Raw genomic sequence first — 27,267 nt, 5'->3', positions numbered from 1 at the left:
TTGTTTTCAAAGTCTGTGGACTCACTACGGTGCTTTTTTTCATTGGATTGTACAAAGTCTCAATGTTGAGTGAAACTTGGTTATACGATAATGAATCTATTAATACTCCAAATTTAAATTCATTGTTTTTGTTTGTATAAAAATAATTTAATGATATTACTTAAATAATCCTATGACTCATTTATGAAGTAGTGCAATAATATTGTGTTATCGCAAGTAATATAATAATATTATGGTTATTCACTTTTGGAATTTGACCCTAAGGCTATCGTTTGACCTTAGACTTCTATGATTATATTGTTTATCACCTAATGATAATAATGACAAAACATGTTAGTTTCACATAAGATATAATTCTGTTATAGTTATTTCTGCAACTGTTGTGTAATAAGGGGTATTAATACACGAATATAGGGGTGGGGTGATAATATATCACATGAGTGTTTTAATACCTAATTATCAACAGTTACATACAAAACTTTATCTACACTCATAATAAGAATCCTCTAAAAGATTCTGAAATAGTTAGCTTACTGCTACCAATAAAAAAGCCAGTCCTAGTAACTAATACATCATCCAACCGAATGTTGTACTGAATTTCATTACAACACTCCTTATATAATATATAGGACTTAAAGCATGGGTGTAGATAAAGTAAATTAACGTCTCCCATCTTCTATAAGATATAAATAAGGCATCCTTAGTTAAATACTCTTGAGGATTTGTGTATCTGTCACCAAGGGATAAATTCTTATTAATTGATAAGTGACAAGATCATTAATTGTTTGGTTCCCACCAACAAATGTTCTCGTAATGCATGGATGAGGGTAATCACCTGATAACCGTCACAATATAAACAATAGATAACAGTTAAAAAAAAAACTAAAAAATACGCTTTTTACAGAAAACCGAACTACAAAATAGTTGAAAATTATATAAATTAAAATAAATCTCATTTTTCCAATTGAAAAATGGAATAATTTTATGAAATTAATGTATTGTCATCGGTCCTCGGTAAATCTACAAAGTTTGAACGAAATCTGGCCGTTAAAAGTGGGTCAAAATCACGCCCAAATGAGTCAGTTAAACTAACTAATCAAACTAACATAGATACAGGTGAAGCTAATAAAAAGCATGTAAAAACGGATATTTTCTGGTACACCTGTAATATTTACTACGAGACGTATTTGATAACTATTTCTATAAATACCAGACGTATCTAACGACATTTTACTGATCGCTCATGTCATGACAAACGGAGGGCCGGCCATACGGATAACTGTCAGCGAGCGATTGTATAGAAAGAACGATTTTAGCGTTTCTACAACATTTTTGGTGAAAGAGTCAGTGACGTTCTATACATAAAGAAAAATCACGTCGTGTAAAAATAACTAAGCTGAAATGAAAGTATGAAACGTGCAGTCATTGATAGATTGACAGATGACAGCTATAGTCTTGTAAAAAACGGAGATAGCCGAAATCCACTACGTTTTAAGCAACTGTTTGCTTTCAAACATAGCCGGATTATACTTCGTAGGCAATCGCGATACTGTGAGAACTACTATTTCAAACTTATGTCAAATGGTTGCACGTTTCATACTAAACTAAATTTCAATTTTTACTTGTGGAGTATAAACTACTAAAAGGACATATCATTCGCAGTCTGATAGCAGAAGGGCAAGCAAAGAGAAGGTAAATATTACGTAATAAGGGGCGGGATAGACCTTCCATGGTCAGATACTGAATAATTTACCAGCCGTCAATCATTCGATAACCGTTCATCGGGGGATCGAAGTTACAACTTGTAATATTTTTCGAATCTAATTGAGATGTGGGATGAGGTGAACGTGATAACAGGCGTAGGAGAGTTTATAAACAGAGGATTCATTACTTAGAGTTTGAATTCATGCAAATTTTAATTAATATTTCGACTATAAAATAAGTTGAGCTATTACTCGACGAAATTCACACGTATTTAAAGGCGTATAGTAACCCTCTGTTGCATTCAATATTTATATCACATTAATAGTTACGTCTCCCTAATTTTTTTACAATTCCCTATTCCTATTGCCTAGTTTATTTATAATATCGTAGATTAGTAGTACCCACTTCAATATAACTTATTGTTTTCGAAATCATGGAATAAGCTTATTACACCAATCATTATTGGCATTGAGATTTTTTTATGATTTAATTAAGATTAAGTGTTAACTTAAATTTCTTTGTGAGTACCTTAATTTTGGTAATAAAAATTTCCTCTTATAATGTATTATTTAAGAAACAATCTTGTTGCCAATAGCTGACTTCATAGAGTTCTCAAAGGCATCTGATTGAGATTTGGTATTAATAAACTACATCTTCTTTTGTCGTTACTTTCCTGTTTTTCGGTGTTAAAATCAATCATTGCAATACAATCCTTTTCAATATTTCTATGAATATTACCATCTCACCAGAACATAGTCCATTTCACTATAGACTTATATATAATAGCGTATAGATAAACGAAGCATGCGAGAGAGAAGAACATATCGAACGCAGATACATTGAGATAGAAAAGGAAAGTTAATCTATCAGCCCCGTTAGGAATTAGCTCCTTACTATACAAATGATTTAAGTTTTCTTTAGTGTTAATTCCGCCAATATTTGTCTTTAAAACAATACACATGAATAGTTTTAAAGACAAATATTTGCGGAATTAACACTAAAGAAATCTTAAATCATTTGTATAATTATGGATTTCCGCAATTAATACTACTAATTCAATAAATTAGCTTCTTACTATTTTGAATATTATTAAGCTAGCTAACAAAAACAATGAGAAATCAAAATTGGTCTCCAATTATCAGGCTATTAAGTCATTCATTTTACGTTAGCATATTCGAAGTCTATGTGTTGCACCCAGAGAAACTCTCTAAGAAATAATGCGATTACTTCGATTGTATGAAACGTGCAGTCATTGATAGATTGACACATGACGGCTTAAATCTTGTAAAAAACGGAGATAGCCGAAATCTACCACGATTTATGCAACTGTTCGCTTTCAAACATAGACGGATTATACTTGGTAGCCAATCACCATACTGTAATTACTACTATTTCAAATTTATGTCAAATGATTGCACGTTTCATAGTAAAATAAATTTCAATTTTGACTTAGGCAGTCCCGCCACTTATTACGTAGTATTTTCATCCTCTTTGTTGCACCGAAAAAAGTAATAATAGTTAAATAGTAGGACAGGCAAAGGGTTAAACTCATAAGCCAATTTGCCAAATATATGCTGTGAAACGCTTAAAATGTATGGTACTTGGTAGGCAGATTATCATTCGTAGTTTTTATACTACGACGTTTCGTTTATTAAAGGTACCGGGCATGAGCCTTTCACATAAATGAACTGTTAGTTACGAATTACGATACTACTGAAGCCTATTTAAAATAGAGGTTCTGGAAAATTCACACACTAAAGTTGTGTCGACTTTTATCGCTTTGGGAACGATGAATAGTTACACGTGCAGGAAATTGTATTAACTTTCATACATTCCGTGATGTGCCTCACTTTATAGAACCTTTTATACTAAATTGTACAATTAACTTTTCACACTCGTATTTCATTATTACCCCTACTAATAATATTATAAATGTGAATGTAAGTTTGTTTGTTAAACTTTTACGCCTGACTACTGAACCGATTCTGATGAAATTTGGCTACTTTTTATCCCGGAAAAAAGCATGGTTCCCGGGGGATTTTTGAAAAATGAAATTCACGTACATGAGCTATAACTATACCAATAGTAGAAATGAAATGAAATGAAATGAAATGAAATGAAATTTATTTGCAGGAAACATTGTACTTAAGGTGTTAACAATATAATGGATAATCCAATATGTTTCGTCAATCGACATGCAAAATATGTTACAAAATTGTCTAAACACTAATCGTACTGTTATATTGAAACATGTCGGATTTCACAATGATATCAATAATATTTATAAAATGAAATTTTAATACTTATATAATATTATAATATGAGACGTAAATAACTTAATAATTCATTTAGTACCTATGTATAATATTAACAAATTCAATGTCATAAAAGTATATTAATTTACATATATTATTATCAAATAGACTAATTCATTTTGTATTGAAAAATTCATTTAAACTATAGAAGCACTTATTTGTTAACCACTGATGCAGTCTTCTTTTAAAAACTTTGAACGGTAAATCTTTCAATTCATTGGGAAATTTATTATATATTTTCACAGACATGCTGAAACAATTTCTACTAAAAGATGCAGTTCTACAGAAGGGCATTATGAGTTTATTTGGATACCTTGTATTTAAAACCTTCTGGCTTTTTTTTGTATAGAAATCACACATATGTTTTTGAACAAATGGGCTTATTTCATAAATGTATAGGCATGGCAGCGATAGAATTTTCAATTTTTTAAATAGCGGTCGACAAGAATCTAGGGGGCCGGCTCCACAAACCGCCCTGATACACTTCTTCTGTCCAATAAATAAATGCCCTATGCTCACCGAGTTGCCCCATATGACCAATCCATATCTTAAAGCTGAAACCACGAATGCATGATATGCCATTAGCGCTGTTTTTTCACCTATTGTTTTTGATACGCGTTTGAGGACAAATACATGTTGGTTAATTTTTTTGCTAATTTTGTCAACATGTGACTTGAAGGACAAGTTGCTGTCTACAGAAATACCAAGAAAATTGACAAGTTGTGCTTCTTTAATATTCTCATTATGATAATTAACATTAATATCTTTTCCTTATTATAATACTGCATATACATTGTTTTTTTTATATTTACAGTCAGGTTATTTTCAGTAAGCCATTCAATTGTGTCCTTTATTGTTTTATTAATTTCTATATCATATGTCAATTCATTGTTACATTTAATTACAATAGAGATGTCATCAGCAAAAAGAGTACAGTTATTAGTAGTAATGCTAGGTAAGTCGTTTATGTAGATTATGAATAGAAGTGGACCCAATATACTTCCTTGTGGTACACCTTTTGTTTTAAGTCTAAGTTCTGATCGATAAGGTATTACTTCTTGTTTATTATTTAATTTAGCAATTTCAACGTATTGAGTACGGTTTGAAAGATAACTTTTAAGCCAGTCATTTGCTAGACCTCGAATACCATATTGAGCGCATTTATCTAATAGTTTTTCATGACAAACATTGTCAAAAGCTTTGCTCATATCAAAAAATACTGATGTTACTGGAATTTTTGTATCCATGCATTCCGATATTTCTTTTATTAGCGAAAAACACGCTAAAGTTGTTGATTTTCCTTTTTGGAAACCATTTTGTTCCTCCAAAATGATATTATGTTTAGTTAAAAAAGATGTTAATCGCTTGTGCAGTATCTTTTCAAAAATTTTTGAGATAACAGGAATGAGTGTGATTGGTCGATAGTTGTTAATATCCTTTTTATCACCCGCTTTGAGTAAAGGTGTTACTTTTGCCTTTTTTAAATTTGATGGTAAAGTACCTTCTTCAAAAGATAGATTTATTAAGTAGGCTAGGACTGGAGCTAGTTCCTTTGCACATTCCTTTATTACCTTTGTTGCTATTTCATCGCAGCCCGTGGAATTTGAATTATTAAGTGACTTAATAACGGTTATTATCTTCATTTCATCAGTTGGCATTAAGAAAATATTTGAATTGTTATGTTTTAATTTATATGTAGGTTTTTTATTTTTTACATTTTGACTTTGACTTTGTGTGACTGTATTTATAAAATAATTATTAAAAATAGTAGCAATCTGAGTTGGATTATTTATAATTTTATTTTCATATTTAATTTCATCGATACTTCCTACATTAGAGTTAGTTTTATTTTTAATCACATTCCACGACGCTTTGCATTTATTTTTCGAGTAAAGTATATATTTGTTTGTTACTACTTCTCTGAGCTAGGTCTATACACTTGTTCAGAATCTTTGAATAATTATTAAATTTGTTTTTGTTGGTAGGTATTTTATTCTTATAATATTGATACCTTAATTTTCTTTTTGTTGCACATGATTTTTTTATACCTCTGGACAACCATTTTATTTTTGAATTTGAAACATTAATTTTATACTTAAGAAGAGGAAAACATAATTTATAAAATATGATTAATGTATTGTAAAATTCATCAAAAGATTCGTCCAATTTCTGGGCATCATACACGTCTATCCAGTTAAGACTTTTTATACAGTCCTTAAATTTGTTTATGTTTTGATTACATAAATCTCTTTTGAAAATTAACTTATACGACGGGGTTGAATTATTTATTTTTGTCGGTACTACTAAGAATTGTGCTGTGTCATGATCCGATAGGCCTAACTGACGAATCTCCCCTGTGGCATTTTCTATATTACTAACAAAGAGGTCAATACAGGATTTTTGCCGAGTAGGTTCATTAATATGTTTAAAAAAATTATAATTTCGCAATAAATTTGTAAACTCCAGATTCGTTTTAGTATTTTTTAGAGTGTCGATATTAAAATCACCAACAATCACAATATTACTGGTCTCCCAATATCTTAATTTGTGTAAAAGTAAATCAAGCTTATTCAAAAATTCAGCAACGTTCGAATTCGGCGTCCTGTATAGACATATTACAATTAATTTGTGCTTTGGTATTCTTAAACCACAACATTCGAAAGAATATTCTACACATAGCTCATCCATGACATCAAATTTTACAGCCTCAATATAGTCTCTGACTAGAATGCAGACCCCACCACGCTTTTGCTTAAGTAGGTTAAGTTTGCCATATCAATGTTCCTTGAAATAAGATTCATATAATATGCTGGGAACGGGAGCGAAAACGGGAACCGGAACTGGAATAGGACATGAGATAATCTTTAATTCCAAACTTGCTTATTATTTTTAAGAACCCCTAATCTACGCATCTGCGTAATTCATCAGAATTCGCGGGCATCAGCTATTTTTCCATAAAAACACCATAAAAAACTGACAGTTTGTTAATTAATCAACCAGCTCTTGCTTTGTACAGAATTATCACTTACTATGATTTTTTAATTAATTGTAAAATTAAAAGTATTATATGTTTTAAACTATTAATTCTAACGATTGTGAAGTATTTATTATTTGGTGGTTGTAGCCCTATTGGTGTACACTAAATTAGTAATAGTTCAAACCTCAGTGGGTTCTATTGCTATGGAACCTCAATGTAACATTTGTATTTTATTAAAAATTAATTAAAAAATATTTCTTTTGGCAATCAATTAAGACTAGTTTACAGTAACACAAATTTGTATCTCGTCCTAGATCCAAGCTTAAAAGCCATACAAAATATTTGCCGTACAGAATGTATATGCTAATAATCAATACTTACATTGCACCATCACCATGATCCGTTTGCTGATCGACGGAGGGACTCCATTAGAGGCTATACACAAATACGCTCCCATGTGTAGACGGGACACTTTTGTTACTGTGAGAGTTTCACCGTCGACTACGCTTACTGTTGACAAATATAATAAGGCTAAGTAAAATACATGTATTATTATTATACTCTTTATTACAATTTCATATTTAAATATGTAACATATTGACACGGGAGTGGGTCAGGGATTGGAAATAATACTCCGCTTATAGGAACGAGTCTTTATTTGCGTTCACTTTTTCTGAACTTGCACTTCGCCGGTCTGCCGCTGTTCCTCTTGTGGGCGGCCGTACCTTCAACGCGTCACACTGCACCGAACACTACTTCTCTTCTGTCTTCTTCTTCTTAGAACACTTCCACTTTTCACTACTTCTTCTTTTCTTCTTCTTCTTCTTTACACTTTCGAGTCAGAACTAGAACTGCCGTAGGCCACGCTTAGTACGGCTTATATACCCCCGGATCCGTTCTATTTTCAAAATGATTCTCCCATTCCATCTTTAAATTTAAATTGTACTAGAAAATTCTTTTAACTATTTTTATCCTGCTTACACATTTTCCATCCCTTTTTTTCTGTTCGATTTGATCCTGAACTTACCAGAAATTTTCTTTAACTTTACAAAACCCAAAAAAATCCAAACACTGGTAGGTGTTTCGAACCGGGTCTACTGCGTCTAAAGTAAACACTTTTCCGCTGAGCTACGAGTATTGCTGACGGAGCTGTTGAAATTAACAATGTCTTGAAGTTTGACAACTCTCGTCATATACTTCGAAGGGTTGCTACGCAACAATATTGATAAAAAACAATATTATGAATATAAATAAATACAACACGCTTTTTATAGAAAACCGAACTAAAAAATAGAAAAGAAATTTAAAATTAACATCAATTCGTGTCTTATCGACGATAGATGAAAATTATATAAATTAACAAAAATCTTATTTTGCAAATTGTAAAATGGAATAATTTTTTCAAATTAATGTATTGTCATCGATCGGTCTTCGATAAATCTACGAAGTTTTAACGAAATCTGGCCATTTAAAGTCAGTAAAATCGCGCCCAAATGAGTCAGTTACAAACAAACATACATACAGGTGGAGCTAATAAAAAGCGTGTAAAAAATAAAGTCCCACCGGTGTAGGTTAACGACAATTCCGGTGGTTAGGGCGACAGACTGAGGAACTTCCGTACGATGTGTGCCGTTCCCAAAACAGCTGCTTTCTGTAACTGACCCTTTATCCAGTTAATCAAGAGAGAGCCTCTTGAGATGATAGGCAAGGCTCTTTGCTATAAGACTGTTTAAGGAAATTATTGTCGATTCAATATCCTACATGTCAGTAACCTCGTGTGCTAGGTCATTGTCATCATATTATCTAATATCTTTAAGCGGGCTATTCTTGTATATATATATCTTATATCTTTAAGCGAGCTATTCTTGTATATATATAATCTGAATCTCGGAAACGGCTCCAACGATTTTAATGAAATTTAGTATATAGGTAGTTTCGGGGGCCAGAAATTGATCAAGCTAGGTTTCAATTTAAAAAAATGTAGTTTTATCCGTGTTTTAATGAGAAACTGCTACAATAACATTAGAATACAATGGTAGATTTCGCCACCATATACAATACTATAATAGTTCAGATGGGACATTGGGTGATCCGGAAAACAGAAGACCCCGGTTCGAATCCAGATGTCCTATTAGTTTTTTTTTGTAACTTCATAAAAATCCGAGCAAGACTCGGTCGTCCAGATATTTATTATTATTGGGGAAAGTAGCACTGAAATTTGTAAATCTATTGTGTCCCCTACATCTGCTTGGACATATATATACTCTAGTAATAACTATGCTCGTTGGGATAACATAGATGGGAAAAGTTTAGAGGAATTATTCCCTTGAATAATCACATTATCCAGGTATGATCTTTAAGAGATGCAGTCACAAAACAAGTGATAGAACAATTGCGTAATTTAGCGGGCTCCTTAAAATGTATACCTACGTCTGGGCTGAGCACTAGGGTTGGTACATTTTTTTATTTATTTATAATGAAAAATAGAATTAATATTAATATATAATGGCCATGAACCACAGAGATGTTAGAAAAATAATATTATCGTCTACAATGAATATTAACTTATAAGTACATAATTTAATAGTATACTGTAAAAATAATAAAATACAACAGGTAGATAATAACAGTACTTATTGTAGCACGGGTGAGACCATGCTGGCCACCGTAACGTATTGAATTTTTGAGTGACCGTCTGTTTGATGTATTAATCAGTAATCAATATTCAACTTTATAACGAATACTTAAGTACTCAAGTGCAGATAGCACGACACTCTGCGCACCAATCATGGCTACGACAACGAACGGTAAAAACATACAAAAATATATTAATGCTCTGATAATTTAACACGGACAGTGACCAGTCTCGGCAGCGTGTGGTGTGACACTCAATAGTTTTGTCCTCCCAAGATAGCTTAGCGACCGTGTCTGTATGTGTGCGTGCATCGATTTGAGCGCTCTAGTATGAAGTTAAGGTTCTGTTCTATTACTGTATTATGGTGCAGTATACTCAGGAAGCACAAGGAAGGTTCTTAAATAGGTTCTTGAGGAAGGTAGGCTCCCCAGAATGTTGTGTTTACGGTCATCGTAGGCCTTTTGACAAAAACTACATAGTCCGGATTCACTGAGGCCTATTTTCGCAAAATTTTGACTATGCTATGTAGCCTCCTGATCCTACTGTCCCTCTTTTTATCGTATTTATAAAAATTAATACAAATACAATGCTATGCTTCTGGAATGTAAAACTGGACTGGAATACTGATGTTAATTGTAGCCAAGTTAACTTATTTTTTTATAAACTTGGACGGGACAAGGTCAGATGAGCTTTTTATTAATATGAAGAATACATTATTACAAATCACGCACTCATAATTATAGTCAGCACAATAATATCGTTACACTAGTTAAGAATCAAGTTTTTAAACTATAGCTAAAGTGAAATATCTTTCATTTAAAGTAATACTGTCGGGTCTTACCATATTTAAAGTTGTAAATGCTTCGAAATTCTTGTATTTTATACAATTTATCATTATGAAGATTGAAGTTTACTAAGGACTTACTTTACATACTAAATCCTTACGCAATCTTTATATAATTTTCAATCATAGAACAGAGATGATTTAGGTTTGTTCATACTTGTTATAAAATATTGAAGTCATTATTGATTATTAAGATAAAAATTGATGAGGTAATTGATACGAGCTGCCGATTACAATACCGGGCGACAGGATTTCTCAGGATTCTTGAAAAGCCTAAAAATTTTGAGCGGTACTACAATTGCGCTCGTCACCTTGAGACATAAGATGTTAAGTCTCATTTGTTCAGTAACTTCACTAGCTACGGCGCCCTTCACACCGAAACATAAAAACGCTCAGATTTCTGTTTCACGGCAGAAAAAGGCGCCATTGTGGTACCGGTCTAGCCGGCATGATTAGTATAAATAAAGTTACTCCGGTAAAACCGTATTTTAAATTTGGTCTCTGGGGAATTCGCACACTAAAAAGTTGTTTTGAGTTTATCGCTTTGGGAACGATGAGTAGTACCTACATGTACTGGAAATTGTATTAACTTTTATACAGCCCATAGAACTATTGTGAACCTCCTATTACTCCTTTTGTTAGAACAAAATCTAATCAAATAAAAATATAATTACTTATAACATTATTTATTTATATAAGTTACGTCTTACTGATTGTTATGTTAACTTAAACTTCAACCCAGAATTCACTGAACTAAGTATTATTTTTTATATAATATAGAAAAGTCAATATAACTTCACAATTTTTACAGAACTGTTACACTAATAAAAATTGAAGACAAAATTTTATGAACGATGCGGGACTCGAACCCACGACCTCTCTCGTTCCGTGCGAGCGCTCTTTCCAACTGAGCCACACGTTCGATTGACGTGGTGGTGACCTCTCAGGTTGTGGCTTCATCTACAGGATCTACTTTACAGTTGATAAACTGCTCAACCCCAATATTTTCATATTAGGAAATTGACTTGAGATGTCGCTCTTGCAATGTTATGTTTTTAAAGTGACAACTAAGAGAAAAGAGTTATCACTTTAAAAACATAACAAATTGTACAGAATTATTACAAGTAATTTAAATATGCCAATTTTATCAATTGTGTTTCGGTCTGAAGGGCGCCGTAGCGAGTGAAATTACTGGGCAGAGGCTGACTTACATGAGACTTAACGTCTTATGTCTCAAGGTGACGAGCGCAATTATTGTAGTGTCGTTAAGAAATTTTCGTTTTCTCAAGAATCCTGAGCGGCACCGCATTGTAATGGGCAGCGCGTATCAATTACCATCAGCTGAACGTCAGCTCGTCTCGTCCCTTGCTGTCTTAAAAAAAATATGGCAAACACAAAAAAAAAAATAGTAGATTTGAATAAACATCAAGTATACTCACCTCTATAATCAAATTAATATAGTTCATTTCTTAAAATAGGATAACTGGATCACTTTTTGAAGTCACAAGAAATATTTAATAGAATAAAAATAAATACGCAGAACTTAAAACGTAAATAACATTGCTTTTATCTCATTCACTTTTATCTGTTCAATAATAATATCCGGACGACCGAGCCTTGAAGAATGTACAAAACTTGAACAAAAAAAAAACTAATAGACATCTGGATTCGAACCGGGGTCTTCTGCTTTCCGGATCACCCAATGTCCCATCTGAGCTATAATAGTCTTGTATATAGTGGCGAAATTTACTTTTGTATTCTAATGTTATTGTAGCTGTTTCTCATTCAAACATGGATAAAACCATTTTTTTAAATTGAAACCTAGCTAGATCGATTTATCACCCCCGAAATCCCCTGCATACTTAATTTTATGAAAATCGTTGGAGCCGTTTCCGAGATTCAGATCATATATATTTATATATATATACAAGAATTGCTCGTTTAAAGATATAAGATTTAATTGTTAAATCAGCTTTTTCTTAAAAGTTTCTGATTAAGTATTCTTTAAACTGTTTAATGTTAATCATTTTTGAAGTGAAAACTTCTTTAACGTCGTTGAGCACTTTTCTTGGGATGGGATTAAAATGATAAACTCGCGTCAGGACACGTGGCCTCATTAAAAATTCGTAAGGCAGTCGTTGAAATTATGAATGAAAGTTGACTTTTCTCAGAGATAAACTTTTTAATGTAATAAATTATAATAGTTCTGAATCGTTAAATTTTTAATAATAATATATAACAATACTAGCTGACCCAGCAAACGTTGTATTGCCGATATTAAAATCGCGATACAAAAGTAACTGTTGATCGTAGATGGGTGAAAATTTGAAGTTGTATGTATTTTTAATGCTGACTCATAATCAAACAAATTTAAAAAAAATATAAAAAAAAAATAAAAAAATAAAAGTGTGGACCACCCTTAACATTTAGGGGTATGAAAAATAGATGTTGGCCGATTCTCAGACATACTCAATATGCTCACAAAATTTCATGAGAATCGGTCAAGCCGTTTCGGAGGAGTACGGGAACGAACGAATTGTGACACGAGAATTTTATATATAAGATAAATTGTTATTTTTGTGTACGATAGCGCAATAAATGAATATTGTATTTAACTACTTCAATGATAGTTACTTTTCTACTGTTAAATAAGCAATTCATGCAAAATTATTCCTAATATTCCAAAATATTCAAAAATGGACAACGTTCATGTTCATGTTTTCACTTCTGCCAGCACTCCCGGAGTGCAACCCGATTTCTTATTAAATCATAAAATTAATTAAAATTTTTACAAAATCACATATTGAAACCACATCTTGAAACGAGATACATAATATATAGATATAACAGATACGATGAGCGTAAAATTGTGAAAACGTATACAAAACCGTTTAATCGGCGGATTATTTTTCAATTAAAAATATGTCCATCCCAAAATGAGACGCAAACAATATAAGATGATAAATACCTGATTCGCCGTTGTAATTAAAATCCTGTCCGTCTTCCCTCCTCCACATCACGTAGGGTTCCGGATAGCCGGACGCTCGACACACGAGAGTTACGTCCGATCCCTCCCTTACCACCATGTCAGTCGACGTCATGTTGTCAATGATTGATGGTGGTACTGAAAGCGATACCTTCATTATGATACCATAATAGATTGCCGTCGGGTACCTAATTATTATCGGCTGCGATACAAGTTTATAAGTAAATTTGGGGTACTCGGTTTCATTATACTTAGTTTGAAAGGGTAACGAAAACGATAAATAAATTAATGCAATTAAAAGACTAGCGCACTTAACTTGATATGTTATTTCTGTATGACGTGTGCAACAGCAAAATTGATCTTTATTCATGCAATTTAGAGTTCCGTATAAGTGTACAAAGTATACCCTTTTTAATGTCCCAATTACTCACCCTATCTATGCCCAGAATTGAGTCGTCGGCCATACCCTTAGTAGCTATAGTAAAAATTTCTTTCCCAAAGATACATTCGTCCAAACTATTTGTAATTCGTTTACTTTTCATGTGCTGTTAGTTCAATAATAATAAAAAAAAAAGATATATTTAATACAATATTATTTTTAGAAGTAAGGATTAATCTCGAATGTTCTCAAGCGGTGTACGAATAATAAGTTGTTTAGTAAAGAACTTTATTTACTAAACATTTTTTTTGGTATTGATAAGTTATAAGCGTTGTTTTGCTTGAATCAATTATTAAAAATGCATAATATATTTTCATACAACTATACCATAGTTTTATAATTTGTACTAGTATACTAAATGTTCCGTTGTGTGGTGCGTAATTTTAATCTAAATATTAATGTCTACAGATTCATAAATAAATCGCATTTTTTTTCTTTTCTAGAAGTAAATAAAAAATGATTAGCATGGGTTGCGTATCGTAAGAAAGATAAAATTCAAAGATTTTACCGCCACTTTGGAAAAGTTGAGTTTTAGTGAGAAGAAGTCGCAAAAAACTCATTGTCACTTTTTAAATCCATCTTTACAGTTTCAGAATTTTACATTATATTTTATACAATGTAGTGATGCACAAAATTACTTAAGCCATTGACTAACTTGTGTAAGTTATTAAGCTTTGTTTTTTAATTGTCTTGCCTTAAATCTTAGATAATTTATGCATATAGATAGTCTCTTGGTGTTAGACAATCGATAAAAACAGGCCAGGAATATAAGTTTAGTTTGCGTTACAACGCGTCTTACACTCGCAATTTGTATGACCATATACAATGCAGTGCAGCTCAAGATTATTGAAAAACCCGCAGCACTACAACTGCGCTCGTCACCTTGAGACATAAGATGTCAAGTCCCATTTGCCCAGAAATTTCACTGGCTGGGCGCCTTTTCAGACTGAAACAGTAATAAATAGACCGAAAATAGGTACCGTTATGGTACCCATATTCTAGCCGGAATCCGGTGCAAAGGAGCCTACCACTCCTCCTTTCATAATGTGAATTAAAAGCAGGCTTCTTTGAGTAGCCATACTCAATATTTCCCAAGTAGTTCTCGAAGCTTCCTTCAACTAATTACGTTGCTGACATTAGCGATGCTACATTAAACTAATTAATAAGTGTTCCGTCTACTACAGAAGTTTAATGTCTCTATGACAAAACGTTTTCGAACTTTCGTATGTAATTATCGTAGTACCTATGGAATAATAGGATCTTTGTTACGGTAAAAATGAGGTTAGAGTATTTATTATAACACGAAAGAAACTTTAGAAGTGAGTTACAGAGAATAAAAGAGTTTTTGTTTTAACATGTTTGGTTCGGTACATAAAGAAATCTTTCACAATAATGCATAGTAGTATTTAAATACGACGACACAGATTCCAGAAATTTCCAGAATATTCTTCCACGTTCTACAAAGCTGTGGAATTAACTTCATTGTGGGGTGTTTCTAAGGTGTAAAGTCTCATTCAATAAAGTACTTGCCGTCAAAGGAAAGTTTTTACATCAAGAGTCATTTACTGTTTTTGTGCAAAGAACTGTAAACTATTAAATTTTTATTTTATTTATTTATTTTATTTATTTGTAGAAAAAAACAGAACAATTATCTAAAATCTAGGTACAAATAAGTGGCTTATAATATGTAATTCTAAAACAATTGTTCCTTAGAAATTTCTCACTAAGACTTAAAGTTTAGACATAAATGAAGAACATAAAAAAAGACTAATGTTACAGAATTTATGAGCTTCATTTTAGATCATGTATTGCAGTAATTCTCTTGTTTATTACATATTTAAATTGTGCTAAATTAATTATATTAAAATCTATATCAATATCAACAGAGACAAAGTTTTTATTGAATGAATTCATAAGTCTTTTAATTGGAGCGCGGAAACCTGCATTTGTGCGACATCTATTAAATATGAATGGTTCTTACGATCTAGTACCAAGTGTAGGTATTCTAAAATTAATATATTGCAATAGTTCTGGTGTGTTGAGCAAATTACGAATGATTTTATATAACGCAGTCATGTCTAATACTAGTCTCCTGTCAGATAATGTTCTAAAATTGTAATGTTTTAATAGTTCATGAGAACTTAATCTACTTTTATTTAGTCGAAAATGTATAGCACGCAAAAACTTTTTCTGAATTATTTCTATTAATAGAGTAATAAGGATTCCAAATCACAGATGCATATTCAAGATATGGTCTTATTAGAGTTTTATAAAGAATCATGAATGATAAAGGCTTTTTAAATGGTTTGGATAAAAGTAAGTAACTAGTAAATAATAGACATATAGATGGTCAACATAGAAAACTCAGGTACTCGGGAAAGATCTTAAGCTGATTCAAATTTAGTAGGGATTTACTACCTTAAAAGTAATATAGACACAACAAATATTTCAAGCCTTTATATATCCCAAATCAAATCCCAAAGGCAGGAATAAAACGCAGTATTAGATTCTTTGATAATCCTATGCAGCTCTGTATTCAGCTAATCATCTTGAGACATACGATGCTATGTAATTAGGTGTGGTCAGGTTTGCTCCGCATTATGCTACACGAAGGCTACACGCTTAAGTGAACGTTTCTGGTGCTCTTAACCTAACGGCATCGACCCTAATACTCATAGACGCCTGATAAATGGCGAACGCTTTCAGACTCCACCTTAGGAACACTGATAAAAATATCCAGAAGCGATTCTGCATAATATATTGTTTATTTTAGATACATTTTTTAAATATCAACTTATTATAATAAGTATTTAAGCGATGCGACAATTATTTATATTTTTACTCCTAAATGTAAGTTGGGGTCACTGAAAATCAGTATAGTGCTCAAGTATGGACACAATTGTAACTGAATATTCTCTAGTTTTGGAATACCACTGCCAAATAGATTATATAGTTTTGCTTTTTTTGTATTTAACATTAAGGTAATATTTTTTTTCATTATTATATTATCTTATTTTGTTTGAATGTGTAGTAAAGTTTTACTTGCGAAATTAATTAATTTACATTTATTTTCATTATTGCCTGACCAATGAGTATTCAGTATGCCGTGCCCACTCACCTTAGTTGGTTGATGGAATTGTTTGCATTATGAATATTTAGGTATTAAAGGTCAACGTTAACCCCGTAGATTTTAAGCTTCTCCAAAAAACTGAATCAAGTAGTCAAAGTCACATGAGCTTTATTCAATTAGGCTTAAACTAAGCGCTTTTAAATCGTCGATATAAATATTAATTTTAAATTACTGATACCATCTGATCGGAAAAAGTAGAGCTCGTGAGAAGAACATACAAGAATTTCTGCGGTCACTCTTTTCAATCACATAGAGTATTTTACAATCGCTGGAAAATACATGACTAATAAGTTAGTAAGGTTGTTTGCATGCAATATATGAACCGTGTTTAAATAGAATCAAATATTTCATAAAAAGTCATAAAGAATAAACTGTATAAATATAAATTATCGTATATTGGATGCATTAACCTTTAGAGCTTCAACTTATTGTTTTTGTAAGGATGGTTTGTGAACATGATGGTCGTGATTACTGTCACAATTAGGAATTGCATCCAACAAATACCATGATTTATTTACAATAACAGGTCGTCCTGGCCATTTATCGTTCCCTTAATGTCTAGATTATTGCAGTAATTTTATATTCACATGATGATACTTACCAACAACTTGCAGGTATCCCTTCCTGGACCTCATGGGGTCCGTGTTGACCTGGCACATGTACCATCCCCGGTCCACCTCCTGCACGTTCTTGATGTGCAGGTACCAGGATCTGTGGTCGTTGTACGAGAGGCTGATGCGAGGGTTCTGTGTTATTATGTTGTGGTGTATACTCAGGATTGTCTGAGTATCCATACGAACCCACGCCACCTGTAGAAGAAAATTTTATTTAGAATTAAAATATACAGTACCTATCTATATAAAGCAGATTAATTTCCCCCACAACTGAATCAGGTATACATAACTTCAAGGAATTATCTGGGTGAATTTTTACAATGCGCGGGCACACCGTAACGACAATACGACACCTTGACGTTAGCTGGTCAACTAGAGCATTTGTATAATACTTCAGCTGTGAAGCCACATAACTCATATGTCTACTGAACCACAACCAATCAATGAGAATTTAAAAAAATACCTATAATTGTATAAAACTAATTTAATGTTACACCTCATTTAACTAAATTTTGCGGTATAATTATACTTACATTGGTTGTTAAAAATTATTATAATTAGGCCAAAGAAGAATATCTATAATATAATTTAAAAATAAATTAATGAATAATTGTTGCTGCAGTGTAGTCACAGCTTTATAATATTTACAAATTGCGAGTGAAGGTCTGCGCATGCGCATTTCGCCGCTCGATCGCGTAATTCACTAAAGTTCTTGTATTATTGTATTCAGTATTGTGTCTTTAGTTGATATTCATTAGTGTAGTGTAGGTAAATTAGGTACTTATGAATGTTCTTTAGATTATAATTTGTATAGTTATTTCTTTTGAGGTGTTTCATCTAGTGTGTGTTTACTGTTTTTTTCCACTTTAATTACTTTGTTAATACTTCAAATTCAAATTCAAATATTTTCATTCAAAATAGGATTTAAAATCACTTATTGAACGTCAGAAACTACCACCCATTCAAAAGAGACTGCCTCAGACCTGAGAAGAATGGGCGCAAGAAACTCAGCGGGCTTTTTTTTTAATAAAATATGGATTACAATTTGATATCGTACAATAAACATTTATAATTAAAGAGCCTGAGGGTGTTCGCTTTATTCCCAGTCCGTGGTGTCATTAAGAAAATCGTTTATGCTAGAATAACCTTTCCCACACAAACGTTTTTTAACAATTATTTTAAATTTCGTAACACATTTGTTTTGTACATTTTCTGGGATCATATTGTAGAAGGATATACATCGCCCAACAAAAGACTAACTAACTCGACCCAACCGAGTAGTAGGCATAACAAGTTTATGTTTGTTCCTCGTGTTAACATTATGAATGTCACAGTTTCTAGAGAATTCCTCAATGTGCTTATGAACATACAGAACATTATCAAAAATGTATTGAGAAGCAACAGTCAAAATGTTTATTTCTTTAAATTTTTCTCTTAATTATTCTCTAGGACCTAGGTTATAAATCGCGCGAATAGCCCTCTTCTGCAGCACAAAGATGGTATTAATATCGGCCGCACTGCCCCATACCAATATACCATAGGACATAATACTATGAAAATAACTAAAGTATACTAATCTCGCCGTATCTTTGTCAGTTAACCGTCTAATTTTCTTAACCGCATATGCTGCAGAACTAAGCCTATTCGCCAATCCTTCAATATATTATATAATCTTATAGTTAAACATGAAAAAATAATCGATATATTATAGATATTGTTAAATTCTCACTGCTCACATATTATAGAGTAATAAGAATATTATATTTTCTCTATAAGTGAATATTGTAATATTCTTCTGAGAAATAAAGTTCTTAAATCGTAAATCGTAACTTCGTGCGTGCGTACAAGAAAAAGTGTGTGTATACTTTTTTTACACACGAACTTCTTTTTTTAATTTTTACTATGGAAGATGAGGATAAACAAGAATTCATACGAGCAACTGAAGGTATGACCGCGTCCCATGGTCAGTAATTGAGTAAAAATCTGGTTTTGTGTGCAGAAGTACCTCCCCACACTCGGAATATCATAAAAGGATTAAGACAATTGCAACAATAAAAGAAAGACTCCAAGAAGTATGCATTTTTTATACTAAATGAAGGAGAAACAAGCGTACGGGTCACCTGGTGTTAAGTGATCACCGCTGCCCACATTATCTTACAACACCAGAGGAATCACAGGAGCGTTGCTGGCCTTTAAGAAAGATACACGCGCTCTTTTATGAAGCTACCCATGACTTATCGTCCCGGGAACACCGCACAAGGAGGCTCATTCCACAGTTTTATTGTACGTGGAAGAAAGTTCCACCACACATCCACGTAATCAGGATGGTATTTTTATTTCCCGCTAAAGGCCATTCTAACATTTAGACATATAATAAACTAGCTGACCTGACAGACGTTGTACTGTACATAATAAATAAAATACTGTTTTTTATGTATTTGTCAATAATATTTCATAACATCAAGAATTATTTCATAACGTATGCTCCTTGTTGTTATAAGTAAATTGTTTCACAGCAGAACTGCCAACCTGTGCGTCAATAAATTCTCTCACAGAAAATATGTCTATACAAAACAAATATTGGTAATAAAAATAATTATGGTTCAAGTTGGACCTAACTGCACTCCATGAAATAATTCCCATTTAAATCCGTTCATTAGTTTAGAAGTCCATCGTGGACAAACAACGTGTCACGTAATTTATATATATTAAGATTAGTACTATCAAATGCTCATAATAAAACTAAAAACAATTACAAATGAATTAACTTTAATTAATAAAATATTTTTTATACATTTCTAGCAATAAATTTCTTTTAATATGACTGTCCAGTATTCTCGAATCTTAATTAGGATACACTTAAATAAAACACATTTTAAGCAGATAAGTTTAAAACGTTTCGTCGAGCACTGCATTCATTATTCTATCCATGCTTTTAAGTAGATACACTTAAATAATTTTTATATTTATAATTAAAACAGAAGGGTGATATTAAGCTTAATTCACAAAAAGTAGTGTTTCCGTTGAGTTTTTACAACAAATATTGTTATTTAAGTTATCTATATATCTATCTATCTATGTCGCGGTGTTTGTAGTTAAACTTCTTCCCTTCTTCTCGATTCTCATGAAATTTTGAGTGCATATTGGGTAGGTCTGAGAATCGGACAACATCTATTTATCTATGTTTCATCCCCCTAAATGTTAAGGGTGGTCCACGCCAATTTTTGTTTTTAATTTTTTTTATATTTTTATTTAAATTTGTTTGATTATGAGTCAGCATTAAAAAATACATACAACTTCAAATTTTCACCCATCTACGATCAACAGTTACTTTTGTATCGCGATTTTAATATCGGCAATACAACGTTTGCTGGGTCAGCTAGTCTTACTATACATATTTCTTTTGTGCGTCTGTTGTGACTGAACTCATCCTAAACGGCTGGACCGATTTTAATGAAACTTTCTGTGTTTTCAGGTGGATTCGAGAATGGCTTAGATTCACAATTGAACTACCTTCTAAGCGTCTGGACCGATTTTGATGATTTTTTTGTGTGTTCCAGTGAATTTGAGATTGGTTTAGATTCTCAATTCCGTCCACATAATATAATTCTACTGCTCATGTGTATGTTAGTGAACTCCTCCTAACGGCTGGACCGATTTTTCAAATTTAAGACGTGTGTACAGGACAACGTCTGTCGGGTCCACTAGTATCTTTATATATATATATATATATATATAAAGATACATATAAAGAATTATATATATATATAATTCTTCTGTACTTGTGTTGAATGTGAACACCTCCTAAACAGCTGGACCGATTTGAATGAATTATTCTGTGTATGTCCAAGTGTATTCGAGGATGGTTTAGATTCACAGTTGAACTACCTCCTAAATGGCTGGATCGATTTTGATAATTTTTTAGATCTCAATACAGACTATATACAGGTTGTCCCAAAGTTATGGGACATGAAGGGAAAGTACCTTAAATATCGACGATAGGCTATTTTACTGAAAGAAGACTTTATGTTATTTTTAAATGTAAAAAAAAACTAAAAACTTGTCTTGAGTAACATAGTATTTTAAAAGAAAGGAACAACGTTAAATTAATGTTTTCCTACGTATACGGATTTCCTACGGATTGGTACGAATGGACCGATTAGATGGCCGGCCAGATCCCCGGAACTTACACCATTATATTTCTTCTTTTGGGGATATGTGAAAGATATGCTATACAAAAAGCGATACGAGAACGTGGGCAAGTTACAAACAGAATTGTGCCATATCATATCGAGTATTCACCATAAAATGATAAGAAAATCAACAGGCAGCGGACTCATTAAAAGATTGGCGATTTGCGTAAGACAAGTGAGATCACATTTTGAGCATTTAATTAATTAATTTACAAAAAAATACCCACTTAATTGACTACTTTCTTTTAAAATACTATGTTACTTAAGAAGAGTTATTAGTTTTTGGCCACTCTTTCGATTGGCATCATAAGAGTAGGGGTGTTTTTTTTACATTTAAGTCGGTTCGATTCCCAGACGGGGCAAGTAATTCTTAGAAAATCTTTGAATGCAGAATTACTAACTTTTAAAAATAACATAAAGTCTTCTTTCAGTAACATAGCCAATCTTCGATATTAAAGATACTTTCCCTTCATGTCCCATAACTTTGGGACATCCTGTATACTCCTGCGTATGTTAGTGATCTCTTCACGTCTGGACCGATTTTTCAAATTTAACATGTGTGTACAGGACGACTGTCGGGTCTGCTAGGATATATAGGTATTATATAAAATACAAAGACGTTGAAATCTTTATTCTTCGGCAACCACAATAGAAACAGACCCCATAACATATCATTGGAAAGGTCTTAATGAGAAAAGCTTAAAATCGTTGAGTTCCCATAGAGTTACATTAAATGTGAAAAAGTGAAGTATGTTCAATAATTGCATCATAAAATAAATGCGACATATTTCTGATTAACTAATAAACAGCTTTAAATAATTATGATAATAATTTTGCATTAGTAACTTAATATCCAGACCACCGAGCCTTGCTTGATTTTTAAGAAGGTACAAAACTTGAACAAAACTAATAGGACATCTGGATTCGAACCGGGGTCTTCTGCTTTCCGGATCACCTGAGCTATTATAGTCTTGAATATAGTGGCAAATTTAACCTCTGTATTTGTATTTGATGTTATTGCAGCTGTTTCTCATGAGAACACGGATAAAACTACATTTTTTTAAATTGAACCTAGCTAGATCAATTTGTCGCCACCGAAACCGCCTGTATACTAAATTTCATGAAAATCGTTGGAGCCGTTTCCGAGATTCAGATTATATATATACAAGAATTTCTCGTTTAAAGATATAAGATATTTAAATTTTACATTCTTTTACTTAGCATGACATAATAATCACTTATTCCTATTGATTTGAATAAAGAATCCACTTCGACAGACATGTAGAAGAAATATACCATTGCGAACCCTACTATGTGATGTAACAAAAGGTGACGTAACACATTTTTCTTGATATAAAATAAAATTAACATTTTACAAATTATTATAACTAAAATCTGATCTCAATATAATATGTTTTATAATACGATTTATCGTGATTTTTATGTAAGCATAGACTTTAAATATTTTATGTTTTCCTTCTTTTTAAAAATCTTTCTTAAATAATAATATAATATAATATATAAAATTCGATCGTGTCGCAGTGTTTGTTACCAAACTCCTCGACGATTGTATGATTTTTTGTGTGCATATCGGGTAGGTCTGAGAATCACCCAACATCTACTTTTCATACCCCTAAATAATTACATTATTTTTTTATTTTATTATGACTCAGCATTGTAAAATACATACAACTTCAAATTTTCACTCTTCAACGATCTATAACTATTTTTGTATCGTGATTTTTATATTATTCTGTTTCATTCACAAATCCGGTATAGGGTTGCAAGTAGTACGATGTATTTGGTAGGTCTGAGAATGGGTTGCATTTATTTTTATACCCCAAAAAATTATTAATTAATTTTTTTTTATTTTTTTTTATATGGCAATACATCGTTTGTTGGATGAGTTAGTAATTTATAATAATATATAAATACACTTTTAAACAAAATATCTTACCACAAATAAGGCATAGCCTGTACTATACTTACTTCAATATACATAAATACATATAAACATCCATGACTCGGAAACAAACATCCGTATTTATCATATTTTAAATGTTTGCACCTACTGGGATTCAAACACGGGACCTCTAGCTCAGTAGGAAGGGTAATAATAATAATTTTATCATGTGAACTGCACCTAAACGGCTGGACCGATTTGAATGATTTTTTGTGTGTGTTTGGACCGGTTTTGATTATTTTTTTGTGTGTTCCAGTGAATTTGAGAATGGTTTAGAGTCTCAATTCAGTCAATATATAATACTCCTTCACATGTTAGTGAACTCCTTCTAACGGCTGGACTGATTTTTCAAACTTAATACTTGTTTACAGGAGAATGTCTGTCAGGTTCGCTAGTTTTATATAACTTATTAATAGCTTGTGCTTTTATAAAACTAAAATGATAACTATAGTAGTATCTTCCCCTTAAATAAGAACATAAGCCATATTGTATAATTATGTACCAGTGGGAGGCTCCTTTGCACAGGATGCCGGCTAGATTATGGGTACCACAACGGCGCCTATTTCTGTCGTGAAGCAGTAATGTGTAAGCATTACTGTGTTTCGGTCTGAAGGGTGCCATAGCTAGTGAAATTACTGGGAAAATGAGACTTAACATATTGTCTCATGGTGACGAGCGCAGTTGTAATGCCGCTCAGAATTTTTGGGGGTTTCAAGAATCCTGAGCGGCACTGCATTGTAATGGGCAGGGCGTATCAATTACCATCAGCTGGACGTCCTGCTCGTCTTGTCCCTTATTTTCATAAAAAAATATCTAAGCCAAGTTGAAACTTACCTTGAATCCTCTTAAGTTATCTACAACACAGGCCAATAAGGCATCTCTCCCCACTGTGACCGTCACGTTTGGTATTGGCTCAGCGAATCTTGGATACATTGACTCTGCAAAAAATATATTCATTACAATCTCATCTGAGATGGATAGGGCGAGGTAAACATGTTTACCTACTCACAATAAAAGACCTAATGGAATAACTTTATAGACGGAGTGTTTCTACACTAAGACACTTATACTAATAAGACACTTATAAGACTTTAATACAAGAGAAAGCGATTTTATCAACGATAATATTATTTTTGATGACCATTTTAGTTCGATGCCATTGCTACTACTATAACAATAATATTTTGATTAGTAAGTAAGTAAGTAAGTATATCTTTATTTGGAACAAACACTACAAATACACGTGAACATTTACAAAATATAATAACAAATAAAATGAAAAAACTTATCTTAAAATTACTATAATATGCCTAATGTAATTAAAACTAACATACATTAAAAACTAAAGTAAGGCTTATTCTATATCAACATAATAAGGTGGTGTTTGCAGTGTTATGTCCCTAAAAGGTTTGCTACTCAGCATACAATTTATTTATTTATTATATGACAATAATATTGTTTTAAAAAAATCCATAATCTTTGTTTTTTGAAAATTTATTAGTTAAAGTTAAGAAAATACTAATTAAATTCAATTTTTTTTTGATAGTGTTTGTGTTTTCGAAACTAATTGTATTTTAAAATCCGACATTTTTTCATGTCGTACTGAAACATTGATACGATCTGATGAACCCAAAGATTTTGTAAAGCAACTATATTCTTATAACATTTCTCCATAGTTTCTATCAAATGAATACTACAGGATTGGAATTAAATTATTATTATATTAATGAAAATAACGAAGATCTTCCACCTTTACGTTAAAGGATCAAATATCCTAATCACTTACACAAATAAAATTTGAAAACAAAATTTTATGAACGATGCTCAACCCCAATATTTGCATATTAGGAAATTGACTTGAAATGTCGCTCTTGTTATCAACTATAACGTAGATCCTGTAGATGAAGCCACAACCTGAGAGTTGAACAAAGCAAACAAGATTTTATGACGATACGTCACTCGAACGGTTAGCTCAGAAGAGGACTCGGAACGCGAGAGACGTGGGTCGTTTATACCTTTTTGTTTTCAAATTTTATTTGTCTTTTAATCATAGAAATGAAGGTTATCAATTTAAAACATAACAAACTAATTATATACAGTAAGTAGGTACTACAAAATTATTATTGTCACCGAAATTCAGCAAATTATGAACATCTGGGTAAATTAGTTAAAGTGATTCACCTTGCCGACCAAGCGGAAGAATATTTATAACAGTATCTAACATCTAAACCAAATTTGTTTACTCAGAATATAAATTACACCTTGTTCACTTGTTTTATAATCCATAAAAAGTCACGCTGAATGCAATAAAATAAAGTCGCTCGCTCATGTAATATGCACGCTATCCACCTAACACGACAATCGGTCGGTGCCACCGTGTCTGCGGTGTCTGCTAGGGGTGCGTGATTTGTGACCGACCCACATCGACAAATAGCGCTTTCCTTGTATCACTCTTTGCTCGCAACGTAAACTTAACTCAAAAATTATTTATAGTAGCCATTTAAAAGCTCTCTTGCCGTACTTTAACTCAAACAGATGTTGTGTAAAAGCTTCAAGTGATACCTAATAAATAAATTTGAATGTTACTTACGTGAAGTAAGTTAAATATTTTTACGCGTGACTACGACTCTGACGTTTCTTATTTCACGGACTCTTATTGACATGTGATAAATCTCTAGATCTTGTGGTAGTCGAAAGTCTACTAAGTAGAACTATAGATTTATTTTTGTTTACCAGTGGGAGGCTCCTTTGCACAGGATACCGGCTATATTATAGGCACCACAACGGCGTCTATTTCTGTCGTGAAGCAGTAATGTGTAAGCATTACTGTGTTTCGGACTGAAGGGCGCCGTAGCTAGTGAAATTACTGGGCAAATTAGACTTAACATATGTTGTCTCAAGGTGACGAGCGCAGTTGTAATGCCACTCAGATTTTTTTGGGATTTTTCAAGAATTCTGAGTGGCACTGAATTGTAATGGGTAGGGCGTATCAATTACCACCAGCTGAACGTCCTGCTCGTCTCGTCAATTTTCTTTCACTTAGTTTCAAAATTTTTAATTACTTCCTTTCAGATTATTAGATACACACATTTATAATACAATCAATATTCAGATTTTACTTTACAACAAATTTATATCTAATACATTTTTAGGGTTCCGTAGCCAAATGGCCAAAAACGGAACCCTTACAGATTCGTCATGTCTGTCTGTCTGTCTCGGTTTTTTCCAAAACTATAAAAACTATATTGTGGAAACTTGGTAAGTAGATGTATTGTGTGAACCTCATTAAAATAAAAAAAAAAACATAAATTTTGGGGGTTCCCCATACTTAGAACCGAAACTCAAATAATTTATTTCATAAAAACTTCAAAAATGATATTGAGGTTTCTAATATCATTTTTTCTAAACTGAATAGTTTGCGCGAGATACACTTTCAAAGTGGTGAAATGTGTCCCCCCCTGTAACTT

General features: G+C 32.3%; 1 protein-coding gene across 2 annotated transcripts in view; it reads right to left on the bottom strand.

The window, feature by feature from the left end:
- The window catches only part of LOC126966854 (lachesin-like), a 65,335-nt gene that overhangs the window by 21,388 nt on the left and 16,680 nt on the right, over positions 1 to 27,267 (bottom strand). For both annotated transcript variants that reach the window (XM_050811119.1, XM_050811120.1), the window contains exons 3-6: positions 24,635 to 24,738; positions 17,632 to 17,839; positions 13,444 to 13,599; positions 7,378 to 7,506 (exon numbers count right to left, since the gene is read on the bottom strand). In XM_050811119.1, the coding sequence (XP_050667076.1) occupies positions 7,378 to 7,506; positions 13,444 to 13,599; positions 17,632 to 17,839; positions 24,635 to 24,738 (597 nt within the window). The remainder of the gene's footprint in view (positions 1 to 7,377; positions 7,507 to 13,443; positions 13,600 to 17,631; positions 17,840 to 24,634; positions 24,739 to 27,267) is intronic.

The sequence above is a fragment of the Leptidea sinapis genome, chromosome 11 (genome assembly GCF_905404315.1).
Source record: "Leptidea sinapis chromosome 11, ilLepSina1.1, whole genome shotgun sequence".
Taxonomy (NCBI): Eukaryota; Metazoa; Arthropoda; class Insecta; order Lepidoptera; family Pieridae; genus Leptidea; species Leptidea sinapis.
Note: the sequence above shows the minus strand (reverse complement) of the source record. Positions and strands in the feature narration are given on the sequence as shown.